We start from the raw sequence: 15,213 nt of genomic DNA on the forward strand, positions 1-15,213 counted from the left end.
GTAACAACTGAGGAAACCAAATTCTACTTGGTGCTTGAGAGCAGCGAGGGTGAAGGTCTAAGAACAGGGAAAATTATTCCTCTGCAGTTGGTCCCAAGAACATAGACTATTCTTCCCTGAGAACACTGGGAACTCGTAAGTAATGTTTGAAAATATGTGTCTGTTCTGTAAAGAATGTATGTAAAAGTTTTTAAAATTATATTTGGCTTGACTGCACTGTTTCCTCTATAGAATGTTCCTGTTATCTGCCTGGCTACTTTAGTGCAAAATGAGGGCAGGACATTGCCAATGACTCTGAAAAGCATTTTTCACATTTATAATGCCCTGCAATAAGGTAAGTCTTTTAGAATAACATTTCTAAAAGGTGTTAATGAAGCTTTTATTCTCACCTGCCATGATATCATTAAACTGGAGTAATATGATTCTACAAATGAAGAGATTCTGTAACGCAGTGTCAGCTCCAAAACCTTTAAAAAGTAGGTTTCCTATGAAATATGAATATTTCCTATTTGTAAAAGCTATATAGACTGTCTCATCTGGAGTCAGGATATAATTCACACTCTGCTTTCAACATGCATCAACACTTCACACAAGCACGAGATGCGGTTCCGCTGCCATATTATGAAGACTCTCCAGAGCCCCCGAGATCTCGTGCAGATTTTGCAGAGCTGCCCGTTTGTGTCAGCCGGCCGGGGCGGCGCTTTCGGAGCCCTCTAGTGGGGAGCCCTGCAGCGCAGACACGCTCGCTTCCTGGTCCCCCAGTCACCCCTTGTTGTCCTCAAGAGGCGATTATTTTCCCTAGTGCTAGTTGATGGCACTGTGCAGAAACTGCAGAATTCCTGGGATACTTAAACTGTACATTAAATATATATAAGCACAAGTGTGACAAACAAAGCTTGTCTACGTACATTCTGGTGGGGGAGCAGGGGCTTGTCTGAAGCGAATGCAAACGAGCATTCCAGAGGCACTGAATTTAACGTGTTGCTCCTCGCTTGGCGTATTTCAGGAGCAGTGTTGCCGCAGGAGGAGCGACTCATCAGGGAACAAGGAACATGTTCACTCGCACCATCGTATGGATTGTGGGACTGTGAGTTTGTTTTATTTTTAACCTCGCTAGAAGTTTCTGTGCCAGCTGCTAAATATGAATATTGCACATCAATATTCACAGAGTGAACTAGTGCTGTTTCACTTCATGTCTGAATACTAGTAATTTCTGGGTGTTATTTGCATAGGTAAAGCCTGAAAAGTCTTCTCCTTGATAAAGCCCTTAAAAAGCCAAACATGTCTTGGTCAAAATATCAGAATAATTCTCTCTGCTTAAAAAAAAAAAAAAAAAAAAAAAAGTTGATCTGTAACTAAATATATATTCTGTAACAAATCTAGTTAGCAAGTAAACACGCTGCTTTTTATTCAGAAAAAAATGCAGCTATGATGTATACTTGTGGGAGGTGAAGATCTTGGATAATTTGACAGATGTCCCTTAAAAAAGAAGAGAAAGAACTGGTGGTTCCCATGCAGGTCTCCAGCCCAGCCTCAGTAATCTGTTCCTGCTACTGGGAAATTCTGAAATAAATAGGTTAGTGGATGGCCAGGATTTATCCACGCGGCAACTGTAAAATGACTTCCATGGCTGCTGAGGAGGGCACTTGGGTACGCACAATACCACAGACCTGCAAGCCACGATATTTTTAAGTAATCAAAGGTATCACCATCCTTAAGGTGCGTTTCTGAATTAAAAGGCTTTGTTCTGGAACGGGCATTCCCACGTACCCCGGGTTCCCGGGCGAGCCTGCGGCGGCTATGGGGCACACACGAGTGAAAGGGGGTTCAGCTGCGGCTCCGCCTGCGCGCGGCTCCAGCGCCTCGCGCTCACGATGCCGCCCTAGGGCTGGGGGGCTCCGCGGGGCCGCAACCCCGGCCCCTTGAGGCAGCAACGTGCGCAGGGGGGGCCCGGGCCCCCGCTGCGCGCAGGGACCGAGCGCGGGGCCCCGCGGAGGGGCGACCCCGCCCCGCGGCCTGCGCGCGGCCCCGCACGTGGCGTCCGTGCCCCGCGGCCGCGCCGCGAGGGAGCCGCCGCGCGCTCCGCGGCGCGGAAGGTGCGCGCGCCCGCGAGGGGGGCCGGGGCCGGTGCGGGCGGCGCGCGGGGCCGGGCGCGGCGGCGCCCGCGCTGCTCTCGCTCCGCTCGCGATGGTGTCTGCGCATGACCCCTCCCCGCCTGCGCCCTCCCCTCGCCTCCCTCCTCCCCTCCCGGCGGCGGCGGGGGAGCTCTGGCCTCGCCTCGCGCACAGGCGGTGCTCGGCGGCGGCGGCGACGCAGTGCAGAGGTGCGGGCAGGTTGCGCGGCCCCGCGCCCCGTCCCCGCCGCGCGCCGCCCGCCTCCGGAGCCCGCCCGCCGCCCGCGGCCTCCCTCCCGCCGCTGCCGGGCCGGCCGCCGGCCATGAGCGCGGCGCTGGGTGTCCCCCCGCCGCGCCGCCTCCCCCGCCGCCCCCGGCGGCTGCCGGGCTCCAGGAAAGTAGCTTGATGAGTGTCCAAAGTAGCAGTGGAAGTTTGGAGGGGCCGCCATCTTGGTCCCGGCTCTCCACGTCCCCACCGAGCCTGCAGGGCGGCTCGGCGGCGGCGGCGGCCTCCCCGCTCGCGGGCGCGCCGCCCGGCAAGCCGCCCAAGGAAGGTAACGGCCGCGCCGCGGGGCCGCGCGGGGGACCCGGCCCTCGGGGAGGGGCCGGTGCCGGGATGGCGGCGCGGGGGCTGCCCGCGGGCCCGGCCGTGCCGCGGGGGAGGCGGACGGCCGTGGGTGGGTGGATGGGGGGCGCCGCCTCGCCCGGCCCGGCCCGGCCGCTACGGGGGGCGCCCGGTTCTCCTCGCCGCGGAGCCGGGGTGGGGGGCGGCCCGCGTGTTTCCCGCCCCCCGCGGCGGCCGGGCCCAGGCTGCCCGGCGGCCGGGGCTGCCCGGGGAGGCGGCGGGGCGGGGCGGGAGCCGGGGCGGCGGGCGCGCAGCGCGGTAGCGCCGGTGACAGGCGCCGCGCAGCGACCGCAACTTTCCCCTGCCTCCATCGCGGCGGAGGCGATAACGTCCTGCCCTCCCGCGCGCTCCTCCCTCGCGTTGCACCGACCGCGAGAGCGGGGCGTTGTGGGTGCTCGCGGGAAGAGCCCGCTGAAGGTTACCGGCGAGCTGGTGCATTTTGTTTCTTTTTGAATTTATTTTATTTTATTTCCGTCCCAGTTATTGTCCGTTGCTCCCCCGCAGTGCGAGGCGCCGCCGCGCGGTGCAGCCGTTACGGGGCGCGGGGAAGTTTGTGCGCGGAGCGGCGGCGGCTGCGCGGCCCGGCGCGCGGCTCGCCCCGCCCGGGCACCCCGCGGCCTCCCGCAGGCAGGTCCCCAGCTGCCGGCCCTCAGAAAACTTTACAACTTAAAAGGAAAATAACAGCGGAAATAGAGGGTCTGTGTATTTACAGCCTTCTGGCGGCTTCCTTCTTATTTTTATTTTTTCACTTGGTTAGCAATTTAAGGACTTGACCAGGATTCAGTGCCTTCAGAACGTGTAATGAAGTAGCAGCGCCCCTCGTTCTCCGCGCTGGTAGTTGTCACATTCATGTCACTCGTTGTCACTTGTGCACACGCTTCTGTGCGCAGGTTGGCGTGAAATGCTCTAGAAAATACCTGGGAAGGAGTCGCACTGAGCGCTGGAGATGCGGAGCGGCAGGCATTTTGTGCTCAGGCTCCCTTAGAGGCTGAAGCGCAGCAGCATCAAGAAAGCTCAGCTGAATGTGCAGTTTATTTTAAGTTTATTGGGCGTAGGTTTTTTCTCTGCAACGCTTGCTATGAATATGTGTGATATAATGTCCATAGAGAGGGAATGCAAGGTATTTTTGGATGTGTTTTGGATGCCTGGCAGACAAGCCTGAGATGATGACTGCTGCAGCACAACTTCCATAATTTGTTTGTTTTAAAGAGAAACATGCTGCCTGAATGTGCTTGCTTAGGCATGGAAAAGCATTTTTGTAAAATTATTTTTTGATGATACAATTTTTTACATTTTTTTTCCTTACTGTGACTCAAGCTCTTAGATATTCCTGCGTACAGGAATTCACATTGTCTAATGTAGATTCAGAGTTTACAGAGCAGACAAAAAACCCTGATATGTGCTCGGTATTACAATTCACTGTATTTGCATAGTGTTTCTGTGTTGTGATGATTACATGATTTCACAAGGCCGTTCTGTTTGAAAATCAGTGTAAGCTACTGGCACATCTTGTATGCGTATTCTGCATTTATATGTGCAGGGCGGTGGTAGCGCACCTTTGTGTACGTGTGTTCTGTGATGAAGTGTCTTGCGTGAAAGCAGCAGAGCATAAAATACGGCTGATCTGTCCATAGACATTGGCTTCTATATGCAAAAGAATTGAGTTGGGTCGCTGCTAAACTGATTGGTTTGAAATACTTGAAATGCAGTGCCTTTATAGGAGTTTGTGCTCCCGTTGATTTGAAACTTGAAAGACCTTGTCCTGCTTATGGAGGTTAGTGGCGTGTTTGAAGCGGTGCGGGAGGAGAGAGGCCTACATGGGACCAGAGAGGTCCTTGCGTTTTCTGTGTTTGCCTTAATGCCAATACCCTTTTTTTGAGTGATAGCACTGCCAGATACGATGCTTTCGACACAGAGTCGAGTCTGTGGCCTAGATTGGCCTTCTGGTTTGTTGATTCACGTGCCATGCGTTGACCCGCGTGGCGGTCGTGGTGCCTGCATTGCCTCCCCAGGTCCTGCCTCACCCTGCCCTGCGCATGACTTGGTTTGCAGGCTTGGCATATGCCTGCATCTCTCTCTCGAGCTTTTGAAGATTATGGCTTGTTAACATGCCAGCACCCTAACATGCCAGCACCCTGGCTGCGCAGGTCCTGAACATATTCTCTGAATATGGAGAAAACTTAAAGAAAAGCTTTGGTTTATATAATGGCTTATTATTGTTTATTAACAAATAATTGATGATGATGATTATTAATGTGCCAGTATTGAACACTTAGCAGACATGGGGTAAAACAGGGTGGAGAAAATAATTAATCTTTTTTTCAATGCGCTACCACGGGTTGCACTAATATTCTGCATTGCGTTCCTATAGTTTTACTTTTGAGGTGTTGTGGCATACTCTGTGGTTTTGAAATTTTGCTTTAGGGTTTTAAAATAAGGAGTTTGCTGTGGACCTTAGCACAGTTGTGTGTGAACGCTTCTGTTATACCTGAACTATCTTTTGTTTGCATTTCAATATAGCTTCTAAGTTACTCCATCCTGGTTTTGAATAATATGTACTCTGTTGCAATTCTTCTAGCTCCTCAGATATTCTTGCATAATATACTGTGGTCTAGTCAGTTGCTTTATATGAAAGTAGTTTATATGGGGGGTACTTGGTCATTTATTCAAGAGTCCTGCAAAATACGTTATCTAGAGTATGGGGAGAGCTGTTGTTATGTAGCAGGAGATGCTGTATGGGATTGTGCCGCTAAACCTTGTGCTGCAGATCGGATCAGGCGATCATGCAACTTCATGTTCAAGATTTTTTGTCTTTTGACAGATTTATGTGTGTAGCTAATACAACCAAAGGGCATAGTGCTGTTTCGTAAATGTTCAGGTTACTGTAGACGAGGCAAAGAGAAGAGACTTTGGGACACGTACGTATAATATATGTTTTGGATTGTCTTGGAATTGCTTATCTTTTGAGTAGCAAAATTTTTTGGGTAGCAGTGCCACAATGTCTGGTAGCCAAGCATGATGCTTAGCAGGTTATTATTTGTGTGTTCTGCTGGTTTAAAACATTTTATTGAAAGCAACAGTCTGCCACATACAGCTGTGAACTACCCCGAGAGGAATGTGAATTTCAGGTTTGATGATATTCACGTGTCATGCATGCTGCGTGCAGGATGTTAGTGCACAAGCATGAAAGCTGCCTCATTTTATTAGAACCTTCTTTTATTTTCCCCTTTGTTGTTCACTTTTAGTGGAAAAAAATAGGCAGGGAGTGGTTTTTACTTTCTTAACCAATAAGTTCTCAGAAAGTTGCTTCTTATCATTAAACCGTGGTAGAGCTCTGAGGACTGTCTTTTTTTTTTTTTTTCTTTTTTCTTTTTTCTCTTTTCTTTTTTCTTTTCTTTTTTTTTTTTTTTTAACTTGGTCAATTATGTGGGAGCAATATGGGAACACTTCATAGTTGAAGATGACATTGTATTTTTGCTTATAATAAACAGAGCAATCATAAAACTTATTCAGGCCAACTCTAGTATAAGCAGGTGTTGCGTAAAGCTCTAATGGTCCTCTGATGTGCACAGATTCTAGCTTGTGATATTGCTGGTTTTGTGCAGGCGGGTTTCTTAGAGTGAGCTGTTGCTTATGACAAATTCTTATGAGACGTTATAATATGACCAAATGAAAAATTACTTTTTTTTTTCTTTTTTTAAATGTAGGCCCGTCCTTGCTTGAATCCGGTTTTCCAGAAGACACGTGCTGTAGAGAATAGAGCAAATTAGGCTTCGAATTTCCCATTAACCTATTCCATTTTAAATGGAGAGAGAATCAATGTGTTTTAGGACAGGCTGCATTTATTTATTATCATCTCTGTACAAGTAATGTGTATTCTTTCTCTTTTTTTTCCTTTTTGTTCCCTTTTTTTTTCTTTTTTCCCTTTTATTCCTTTTTTTTTTCTCCACATCAAGGGGAAATAAGTTCATTTCATTGTAATAACAGTAGTGCAGTTATTGGCAACATTACTTGGAACTTTCTTAGAGCTTGGTAATACTAACTGCTTGTAAAATACTGCATATTGTAGATCTGCGAGTTGTGATCAGAGGTCTGTAGAATTTTACTACCTGAAGAAATGATTGAATATTATGAAAAATAACTCAGATTTAAATAATCCTTTATACTTTTTATCTTCTTGATGCAATTTAGCGATTTGAAGTAGTGTTCGTTCCCAATCTAGATTACCCCCACGCTATACTTCTTACCCCAGCACCAAAGTTTTCACAAAAGTAAGTGCTGGAATGAAATTTAGTAAGACAATTATGTTTATAAAGTGGAATATTTCTTGACATCTTACTTTCTTAAGACACAGTAGCATATAAGGGGGCAAGAGAAAGTTTTGGCCTTTCTTCGTGAGCTTCCTTTTTTTTTTTGATTTGGTGGGTTTTAGCTGTGAAGGAGGAAAAAGGAGATTGTTTGCTGGATGGCACTAAATGGAAATTAACACGCGCGCACACACAAAAGAAGTTGAGCAGAAGAAGTCATTAACTGCTGCTTAGAACATTAGTGCTGAGGATGGATCCGGGGAGTATAGTGTCAGAGATGCTTAACAGTTAAACAAAACCTAGAAAAGCTCCTTGCAGAAGTCGATCTCCAAAATATGATCTAGTTCCTAGAGTGGGCTCGGGAGTCAGAAAAGTGTCATGTGACATCAAGATTGCAAGGGACGAGTTCCCTGTGTTCAGTATTGAAGAGCAGAGTTGGGTGACAGTGGCGGGATTGAAGGGCAGGAGCAGGGTTTCTGCATGCTGTATCCAGCATCCAGAGCCAAGCCCTTACTCAGGTGCCCTGCTTAGGAGGGAAACTCAGGGTCTGCCTTCTTCTTGGACACCATCTGTCCTGGGGGCTTACTCCAGCCTTAAGCTCCTGAGCAGAGCTTGGGATATGCCAGAGGAAAATCCTGGCATGGCCCCTCCCTGGGGAGGACGCAGTGGGTGGTGGGACCTGCAGTTTTAGCAGGGCCAAGTCGAGCATCATCCCAAGGCAGGAGCTTCAAGGGATGATGGGCAAGCTGGAGATCCTGGAGCAGGGAAAGCTCCTGTAAGGAGTCTTTGGGAGTGGGTCCATGCTGGAAAAATTGACTGAAATCAGAGTGATTATATTACTAATTTTAATCACGACTTAAATCAGCGTGCAGGAAATCCTGATTAAATAATTGTTTTTAAATTTATTTTGCATTTGTGCTTAATTATTTTTCCTAAAGAAAACTTGATTCTAATTGATCTAATTTGATCATACTTTTTGCAAGGCAGGAAGGTACACATCTCTGCATTTAAGTAGTTATGTAGCTTAGATTCGTAATGTTTAAGAAACATAAATTCCTGTCTTAGAGCTTTTAGCTGACTTTATTAGCTAAATAAAATGAACCTTAATTGTGGTAGGTATGTAAGAAGAAATAAATATATCTTTTTTTTTTATTTAGAACAGATTATATACAAATAGACTTGTCTGTAGTTTGGGAACTGAGTCAGTTGTTTCTGGTCACTGTGCCTTTCAAGACTTACCATTAATAGATAAATCCAGTCACCTGTCCTTCTTGTTCATCATTTGGAAAAGAAAATCAGACTTTCCTGCTTTCTAAGTTGTCAGTTCTTTAATAATTGAGTGAACTAATTTTTGAATTGAACTAGTGGTTTGTTTTTTCTTTTGTGAGTAATAGAGAATTAGTTATTGGTCATGGCTGGAAAATATATGCATTACTTAATACATACGTTGTTCAGAAGTTTTCCTTTAACTTGCCCTCCAGGCATATAGGTCAACCTGGTGGAAAGCTATGTTAAGTGTACAAGCGAGTATTTTGGTTGTTCACAGTCCATGGATGTCTGAAAGAACTTCATTTGGATCTTGGTCATGGAATTCACCTTGTTGAATTTTCAGTGCCTTTTAAATCGCCTGGTGGTAACAGCAGAAATCCTTCCTGTTTACTTTCACCTCCGAGCTCTCCTCGAGAAGCACTTGGTCGTGGGGAGGCAGATGCAGAGGATGCTCCAAGTAGGGTTTCCATCGCTTCCTGGTTTCGCTCCTGTGCCTTAGGCTATCAGGCCTGCACACTGTTCAACTGCATTTGATAAATACTGCTTTCTTTTTTCTGCTTCATACTGGTTTGAATGGTTCCACAGTTTTGGCCTAACTCTTGCAGCTATACTTCAACCAGTTCTCTGTGGTTTCTTGTGCCCTAATACCCTCCTTCTAGCTGCTTGGGTCCTCAGGGAGATTACTCTCTTCTTCATTTGTTCATCTCCTAATGAAAGTGCTGAGAGAGAGGATGTCCAATAATAAACTAGTATTTAAAATTAAAATATAGAGCAAATGAAAATAAAACCCCCACACTATTAATAGTACTGTCTTCAATACTGGTAGCTTTACTTTTTTACCTTAATATATAGAAAATTATATCTGAAGGAATGTTTGTTTATTTCGACTGGAGAATGAATATTTCGGTCCACACTGGTAACTTAGAGTCTAAAGTTTTATTAAGTGATATCATTGTGAAGGCACATTTATTTGCACATAAAATATTTTAATGAAACCAGTTCTCTTAATAAATCTGCTGTATGCTTGTCATGAGTGAAAGTTATAGTAACTTAGAAAAAACTTCAAATTTCTATCTTTTGCAATTTTTCTTTTTTGAATAGGAAAACATTTAGTGGATATGACGCTCAAATCTAGGAAGAATCTTTTAGTCTTGATGGGCAATCATCTGTTTTTTGATAGTTCTGTTGAAAGTTTTAATAAAAGGTAAAACTTACCCACTAAAGTTTTTTAACAGTTAATGTACTGGAAATTTTGAGCTTTTTTAAAGTAAAATGTCCTTAATATTATTTTTCTTCACGTTCCCCTCTCTGTCTTTTTGCTTTCCCTGTAAAATAATTGTTCAGACCTGAAAAGGCAAAATATTTGATGAGAAGAAAGCTTTCATTTACTGTCTTTGAAGTTAGAATTTATAGCCCATAGAAAATGATCATACTGTAGTTTAGTTCAAATATGATGTTTAGAAGATACTACATTAAATATTATTTATACACTGCTAAGAAGGAATACATCTTTCAAGCTTCCCTCCTTTACTTTTAGCATTGTGCATGTGCAGTCAGGATATGATGTCCATTCTTCAGGCTACCTATTTATTGGAGTAATTGTATCAAACTATCACATATATTAATGCCCTTCCTTACTTTAACAGTTTGTTTTCTGTATTGATGTGTCTGGTTGTGATCATATCTCGAGATTACTGCATTTTGACTTGGGTCTTCTGTTCATCTGATACCTTCTGTGCATTGGTTACTGAGAAGAAGTAAGAAAACATACCAAATTTCAGTTTATTTATAGTACTTGCATGGACTGGGAAATATAACTTTTAAAGAGAAGGTAAATTTGTTGGAAATGAGTTGGTGTAAAATGTGCTGAAATCAGTTGGAAATATGTTAATGAATTTGAGACATAGCATGATGTCATTACTAGAGCATTCTTTAGACCACCTTTGTAGCCAATATACACTGACCTTCTAGTCATATACAAGTCTTTTTTGTCAGGTTGCTTTTAGAAAAAGAAAACAATTCTGCTGTTTTAAATCTTGCTCTCTTTCTTGCATGTTGATTTTTATTTTTGTATTTTATTGTGGAAACAAACTCCAAACCTTACTCTTTCATAAAAGGTAAATATCAAGTCAGAGTGTTAGAGCTTTTTTTAACGTTGCAAAGTGGCAGTTCAGCTTTCGTTATATGTGTAATTTAAAAAAAAAAGGGGGGGGGGGACGCATTTTTAGAACATCAGAAGAATGCTTCTCAAACTAAGGTTGCCCATTCCGGAATTCTCCTGAACCAAGGAGAACAGTTTAAGTGTGTGTGTGTGTGTGTTTAGTTTAATTCAGCACAAGAATAGTCTGCTCAGTATTTTCAGGGGAGAGAAGTTCTTAGTAATGACAGGTCTGGCAAATACTGAAAAGTTACAATGTATGCTAGAGAAAAAGTAAATGCCATCAAATGTGTCTTTGTCATCATCAAGATTTTATTTAATTATTCTTTCAGGGCAGAATCCCTTCTTCGTGCTTTATTATTTTTTAAGGTAAAATGCTCCATTTCCCTTTCTAAGCCATTTCCCTGCCAGGCTGTTAGGTGAGGCCAGAGCTTATGGTCCTGTAAGAGGGAAGTGTTTCTCTAGCAGTGAAGACCCCTCTTTGTTGAGTAGGGTGTTTGTTTTGTTTTGTTTTGTTTTCCATTTTAGTTTTGTGTGTGATGTTTGTAGGTTAATTTATGAAGAATAAGTATATCTGTATGGAATACTAGGCTTTGTTTTTCCTTCTTTCTTTTTTAAGACAGTTACTGATTGAGCTGGATGTTGTTTGGAGTGTTGATTGTGTTATGTATTTTTAAAACCTTTTGGTTGTTAGTGTTTTATTTTAGTTTCAGTAGATATAGTCACAATACACTGAGTCATATGAAAAAACTCTCTTGCAAGTTTGCTACAAGATTTAACTTGGAATAGAGTAATTCTTACAGTTCCAATTGTGTTTGGTGCTACAAAGGGCTGCTATGAGTAGTGGGATTTTCCTGTTTTGAAGTTAGTATAGGGTACAAGTAAAAACAGTTCTTGGTGCTGCTGCTTTAGGTTTTTTAAATGGACTACAGAGAAGCACTTTTTTTTCCCTCTGGATGTTGTTTCCTCAAAATGTGATTGCGTTTTGTAAAGTTTGTTGTCTATTTAACTTACCTCTACTTACCTAATCAGATTAGTATATCTATCATAGTATATCAATGCTCTTAATGAAGCAAGCTTTTCCTAATCAAATTGCATTATTGAAAAATTTTGATATTAATAATGCCTAAGAGAGGTAACAGCAGTAGTCAAACTATCAAAAAGCAAATATCATCATCTTTGCTAGCTTGTTAGATGGTATTGCTGATTATTCTGAATTTAAGCTTTTTTCAGTCTCTCTTGATTTGTGCAATCATACCCAATGCATCTAAAAGGTTAATTTATATGGTGTGCTTGCATGTGTGCATGTGCTTGCATTATAATATGCATATATTTGTATGTATAATATAAACATACACTTTCTTTATCTATAGTATCTCTTTGTATAAAAAAAAAATTTGTGTGTGAAGCTACTCCCCGAGGGCTATAGTGCCTGCTAGGCAAGCTAAGCTTACTCAGAAACTCCAGTCACTTTTGACTGAAAGCATTTTGGCCACACGCTGTAGCTTGCTGCATCCTTCTTAAAAACACACAATTTCATTTTTTTCAGATATGTCATTTTTGTCATAAACCTGCTGGTGAGTGTTACAGATGATACAAAATCTGGCTGCTCGATTCCTATTGCCATTTTGGGGGTGCATTAGTCGTATCTGGAGCTTTAGCTTTTTCTGTTAGTGTTTGCTTTTAAAGAGAGGACTAGAGACATCTCTAGGTCACAAATCGACATAATCTGGTTTTGTATTACATTAGAATTATATTTCTTGGCTTTTTGTCCACATTCATTATGCTTGCAGCATATATCTTAATTTGGAGATAAAACATTGATGTTAAGGCGACAACAGAGTTTACATCCAGTAAAATGACCTTACTGATGACTTTTTCCTTGTGCCGTGTGTGACTGAGGGTTGACCTGGTTTGTTCTCCTGGCTGGTCGCAGTGTGTGGTTCAAACTTGGCCCTCCACTTGTTTTCTCTGTCCTGGGGAAGTGCAGCAACAACCATGAGACCGACAGGGCCTGACGCCACCATCCTGCTGCTTTCTTTAAATCTTTCTTTCTCTTCAAATTACCTTTTAATGTGAAAAAAGAGAGAACACTATTAAGTTTTACTGTTGTTGCTGCACTTTTGGCACCCTCTTCTGAAACAAACGGGAGGCGACACCACCAATGACTCTTGCTGGAGAATGCAAAATTTAGCTGATCACCACCAGCACTTTTGAGTTTGAGCTTTCTGGGCAGGATGTGTCTGGGCAGGACCCTTTCCTAAACCAAGCCCCTTAGTCTCTGTCTTCCCACCACCAGTTTCCTTTTCTCACCAGAGTTTGGCCACAAGTGTGACCTCAGGCACCAACAAGCTCCTCTGCTTCCTCTGTGCTTCTACAGACATTCATTTTCTGCCTCCAGTTGAGGTGCCTGACCTTGGCTTTCACTCTTGCCCCGCGACTGTGGTGGCCGAGGTGCAGTCTGTGCCGCTGCGGTTGCTGGCAGGGCGGCTACCTCCGCTGCTGGGATGCGGAGCTCCACAGCAGGGCTTCTCCGGGGGTGTCCAGGACTTCCTCCCTTACTCCTGTAGCTTGTTACCAGTGGGAAGCGCGCTCACCCTGTAGTAGTAGCAACAGCGAGTAATTTGTGTAATTAGTAGCTTGCAACCACAGATGTTTGTGACTAGAGACACTGAAGAATGTTATTTTGTCTTGTGTGTCAAAAAAATCTGCCTTATCACCAGTTACGGCTTGAGCAAAGAGAAAATCCAGTTTTAAGATTGTAGTGAATAAAGGTCCAAAATAAGTGCCTGTGGAAATAACAGATTTTTGTGTGTTATTCAGTCTTTTTATTAAGGGGAATTCCTTACTTTTGCTTCAACTTTAAGTTAAGACAGACCATTGCAATTGCTTTTTGCTGCATCCATTGAGTTGTTGAATGCATTGGTTTTATTGTCTAAATGATCCAAAGATACTGAATGGAAGAGATTAATTTTGATAAAATAAAACATTCCTAGTGTGAGTTCTCTAGTTAGATAAATAATCGTGCTACTCTGTACTTCTTTTAGAAAATAGTTTGTTATTTAAAAGCAGTAAATGAAAAAAGTGAATTCACAATTCAAGTAACTAGCAAAATATATACAGCGAATCACCTATTAAGGATTTAAATTTGTTTCATTATAGATTAAGCCAGTTTTTAAAAGGAATTATACCAAAAACTTTGTAGCGTACTTCAGTGTATGTGTCACTTCATGCTTTAAAAATTATCTGTGTGTTGATTTTGTTACGTATGCATGTTAATTTTGGTGAAGTGACATCTGCAACAGCCCTGTTTCTAAGGGACACGTGGCATGTGCCTAAGCTTTGCTGTGGCAATGTCTGTACCATGACAAAAATGTAGTAGTAACCTAGCGGTTCATTAAGCGGGAAACTTAACAAGATTTTTCAGTTATTCTTGTTAATAAAATTTCACGTGCGAAGGATGCAGGTAGATAGATATTGAAGCCTCTGTCTTTTTCCTCTTTCAGTTGGCTACGTGATTCTGCCTGTCTTGGATACAGTACTATGCAAGATAGTGAGGGGCTTGGAAAGCAAGGGGAACCAGGGTGGTTAAGGACAGAGCAGTGAGAGGTACCTTTGACTGCCTTCCTCTTTCCCCAGGAACTCATGTGATGCAGCTTTCTCTTTCCTGCTCTTCCATTTAGTTTTTACTAACTCTTGAATTGCGGTTATATTAAGCTTTTTTTTTTTGTGTGTGTGTGTCTAAAATAGTCTTTGAAACCAGTGGATCTAAATGTGCTAGTCTGCGGGAGCATGTGGCAGGCCCCGGGATCTAGAAACAGTCAGACGGTGTCTTAGGGCTTCACCTGTGCCTGGTTGTATGAGGACTGGCTTATTTTGGACTCTTCCACCTCCATAAATCCAGAAGAGGCAGATCTGAGTCAGTTCTGGATCCTCCTCCTACACCTGTAGCCTTGCATGTCCCACCTTGCCTCCTGCATGAGCCATATAAAAGGAGAATTGGTAGTCCGTCCCTTTTCCATTGGTGAAAAGAGCTCGGATCAAGCTTATTTTGACTGAAATTAAGGCTGTGATGGCCCTCAGTGGTCCCCAAAGCCAATATAATGCCCTTTTGCTAAAAATAAATGGGGTGAGCTTTATAATGCAACAGATGCTATGGACCTGAGTGTTCAGGGTCTGCTGTTGCTGTGCAGGGGTGATGTTAGTTGGACCTTGCTTATTTTTCTGGGAGTATTAAGATATATTTTGAATATATACTTGAAAATATATTGTAAAATATTTTTCATTTGCAATATCAAATACTTACAAATCTGCCCTCCACAAATTTCTGGTTGCTCTCAGGCCCATGACTGGGTGTGTGTTTTGGGACTTCAACCATGTGTTCACAGGCTTTGACCCATGAGGTCTGTCCCTCATGAGGCGCGCAGGGGGTCAGGCCTCAGTAGAGCACTGTGTTGGCTGCTGAAACAGGATCCCTTCTTCCTTAGCTGTGAAATTCAGATGAATGAAAGTGAGATGACAGTGCAGCAGAAAAGCAAGTGGGCTTAAAATTAGAATATGAGAACTGGATAGGAGAAACAGCTGTAATGCATATTCCTTTAATGCGGATGCTGAGCAGCAGTAAAACCAAAATTTTGACAGATGGTTGTGTATGGTATTTCTTTGTGCATGAGCTGGGTGTGCACTGCATTTTTAGAGATGTTGAGCGCTCAAAGTGGCAACCGAATTTAATGTACGCTGT

At 43.5% G+C, this 15,213-nt stretch overlaps 1 protein-coding gene across 2 annotated transcripts in view; it reads left to right on the forward strand.

Moving 5' to 3' along the window:
* Positions 1 to 2,304: 2,304 nt before the first annotated feature.
* TLK1 (tousled like kinase 1) overlaps positions 2,305 to 15,213 on the forward strand; it is a 64,609-nt gene continuing 51,700 nt past the window's right edge. The window contains exon 1 of one of the 2 annotated variants that reach the window (XM_088519434.1): positions 2,305 to 2,323. Coding sequence is in view for 1 of the 2 variants with exons in the window: in XM_088519432.1 (XP_088375558.1) it covers positions 2,520 to 2,667 (148 nt within the window). In the remaining variant the exon portion in view is untranslated. Of the gene's footprint in view, positions 2,324 to 2,448; positions 2,668 to 15,213 lie in introns of those variants that run through there. The other variant, XM_088519432.1, reaches the window with a different exon arrangement.

The sequence above is a fragment of the Tinamus guttatus genome, unplaced genomic scaffold (genome assembly GCF_059628265.1).
Source record: "Tinamus guttatus ecotype Peru unplaced genomic scaffold, ASM5962826v1 Tinamus_guttatus_pri_ptg000060l, whole genome shotgun sequence".
Classification (NCBI taxonomy): domain Eukaryota; kingdom Metazoa; phylum Chordata; class Aves; order Tinamiformes; family Tinamidae; genus Tinamus; species Tinamus guttatus.